This window comes from Alosa alosa, chromosome 20 (genome assembly GCF_017589495.1).
Source record: "Alosa alosa isolate M-15738 ecotype Scorff River chromosome 20, AALO_Geno_1.1, whole genome shotgun sequence".
Taxonomy (NCBI): Eukaryota; Metazoa; Chordata; class Actinopteri; order Clupeiformes; family Clupeidae; genus Alosa; species Alosa alosa.
In genome coordinates this window covers 28,350,291-28,352,176 of record NC_063208.1, presented here as the reverse complement: position 1 = coordinate 28,352,176, position 1,886 = coordinate 28,350,291, and the positions used below count along the sequence as shown (strand labels likewise).

Sequence of the window (1,886 nt, the reverse complement as noted above, 5' to 3'; positions counted from 1 at the left end):
GCTGCCAGAAGGGAAGTGAGCCTGGACGTAAACAATAAACGAAGTCAAAGGTAAAAGATTTTCCAGAAATATTGTATGACACATTTGAAGAACTCCCGGTGCCCGAGGACGAGGAATTGGATATTTAGGCCACTATGGAGGCGGTTCCTCGTATGCCGATGATCAGTCTCGATCTAAAGAAAGCCGGAGACTTTAACATCAGCCATTCTGTACGAGAGGTGAGATTCAAAGACGCCCAGCCCAGCCCAGCGGCTTTTAAAAGTCTTAGCAAGTAACGTTAATCCATTGGGGTTTGTTTATCGCCAGCTTGATCACGTATACACGTGCAGAGTTGGTCAGATAGGAACTACAGATTGACGTTAGACCATCTTTTAAATACTGCCAGGTAGTTTTAAGACTTCGCAACTTTAAATGGACACTAACGTTAGACAGCTAAATAGCCAAATGGTTGCTAACTATGACTCATGAGGATAGTCTGAAATTATTTTGACAAAATGATAGTTGCCCTTCGACACTGTTCAAGTGTACAAGTGGACAGCACTGTCTGCTTAATAGCACAGGCTAAACATAAAGTAGCAATATGTCATTTAACTTTGACCGTCAGTTAGGTTAATCAGCTGTTCTGGCCTTAAACCTTAATCGTCACATACAGTACTCAATGCTGGGCTGTCTGCTTTTATCCTGGACAGTGAGAATTCTTTCTCAAACATACTTTCCTTAGTGAAGAAGTTGGGAGAACCCGTTCTACTGGTCAGGAACGTGTTCCCAGCATATTGCAGGGATCCCCTACACACATTGTAAATTCATTTGTGTGTGTCAAATTAAAACAGTTTTGAACAACAGAGCTGTAACATCTTATATGTGCACACTGTAGCACCATGTCAGTCCAGCTCCCTGCTCCCTCCCAGCTAACGTAGCACAGACGATTTGACAGGCAAATGGCTAGCACCAGTTATGAACAGATATGATGCCACGTTTACATCATTTACATATCTACAGTTACCAGAGAAGAAAGAACAAAACAGTCACACCTGCATCACTGATGGCTAGCATTTGGATGCCTGAGGCTGTGTGCGTGTGTGGTTACGCGCGCGTACGTGCGTGTGCGTTCGTGCGCACACACATGTGTTGTCCTACAACATTCTCTTGTATATATGCCAAGATACAGTGATGCATGCCAGTGCAAAAAACTTTCAAAGCAGAAGAGAATAACTTATTAGCTGAGGACTTTTTCTCTGGAGTGGTTTAGTACAGGAACGCTGACCATTGTGGTCTGGGACAGGAACACTGACGACTGTGGTTTAGGACAGGGACACTGACCAGTGATTTGCTTTGTGTTTGCCAACCTCATCCCCTGCCTTGGCGTGTGTAGTTTATCCACAGCAACTACAGTGAAAGCCCTGAAGACTACAGCGAACCACTGAAGAGGCTGGAACAGCTGAGACAGGCAAGTCATAGCTATGTGAAGCATCATGGGTAATGTAGCTCTTTTGTTTGCTGAATTGATGGTGATTCTTCCTCTCCATATCTCACTTGTGTGGATATGCATATAGAGCAGGGGATTTCAACCAGTGGGCCATCCAGGTCTTGTGAGATTAGTACTGATGTCGGGGGCACACACACACACACACACACACACACAACACACACACACACACACACAGCCACTATCCTTGTAGCTGTCCACCCTAAATTGATGTGGATTTATTCAATTTTGAGACTAGAGGCTGCTGCTGTCTGTTATCAAAACTGTAATGGACATAGATTTCATGTGGTTGTGTGTGTGTGTGTGTGTGTGTGTGTGTGTGTGTGTGTGTGTGTGTGTGTGTGTGTGTGTGTGTGTGAAGACTGCAGTGAATGTGCCGCGGGACTTTGAGGGCTGCAGC

At 44.8% G+C, this 1,886-nt stretch overlaps 1 protein-coding gene across 1 annotated transcript in view; it reads left to right on the top strand.

Moving 5' to 3' along the window:
• Positions 1-1,886, top strand: part of ptpn23b (protein tyrosine phosphatase, non-receptor type 23, b) — a 16,127-nt gene continuing 14,241 nt past the window's right edge. Inside the window, exons 1-3 of the mRNA XM_048229247.1 lie at positions 1-218; positions 1,373-1,447; positions 1,848-1,886. The exon at positions 1,848-1,886 is cut by the window's right edge and continues 89 nt beyond it. Of these exons, the coding sequence (XP_048085204.1) occupies positions 135-218; positions 1,373-1,447; positions 1,848-1,886 (198 nt within the window). The 5' untranslated portion in view covers positions 1-134. The remainder of the gene's footprint in view (positions 219-1,372; positions 1,448-1,847) is intronic.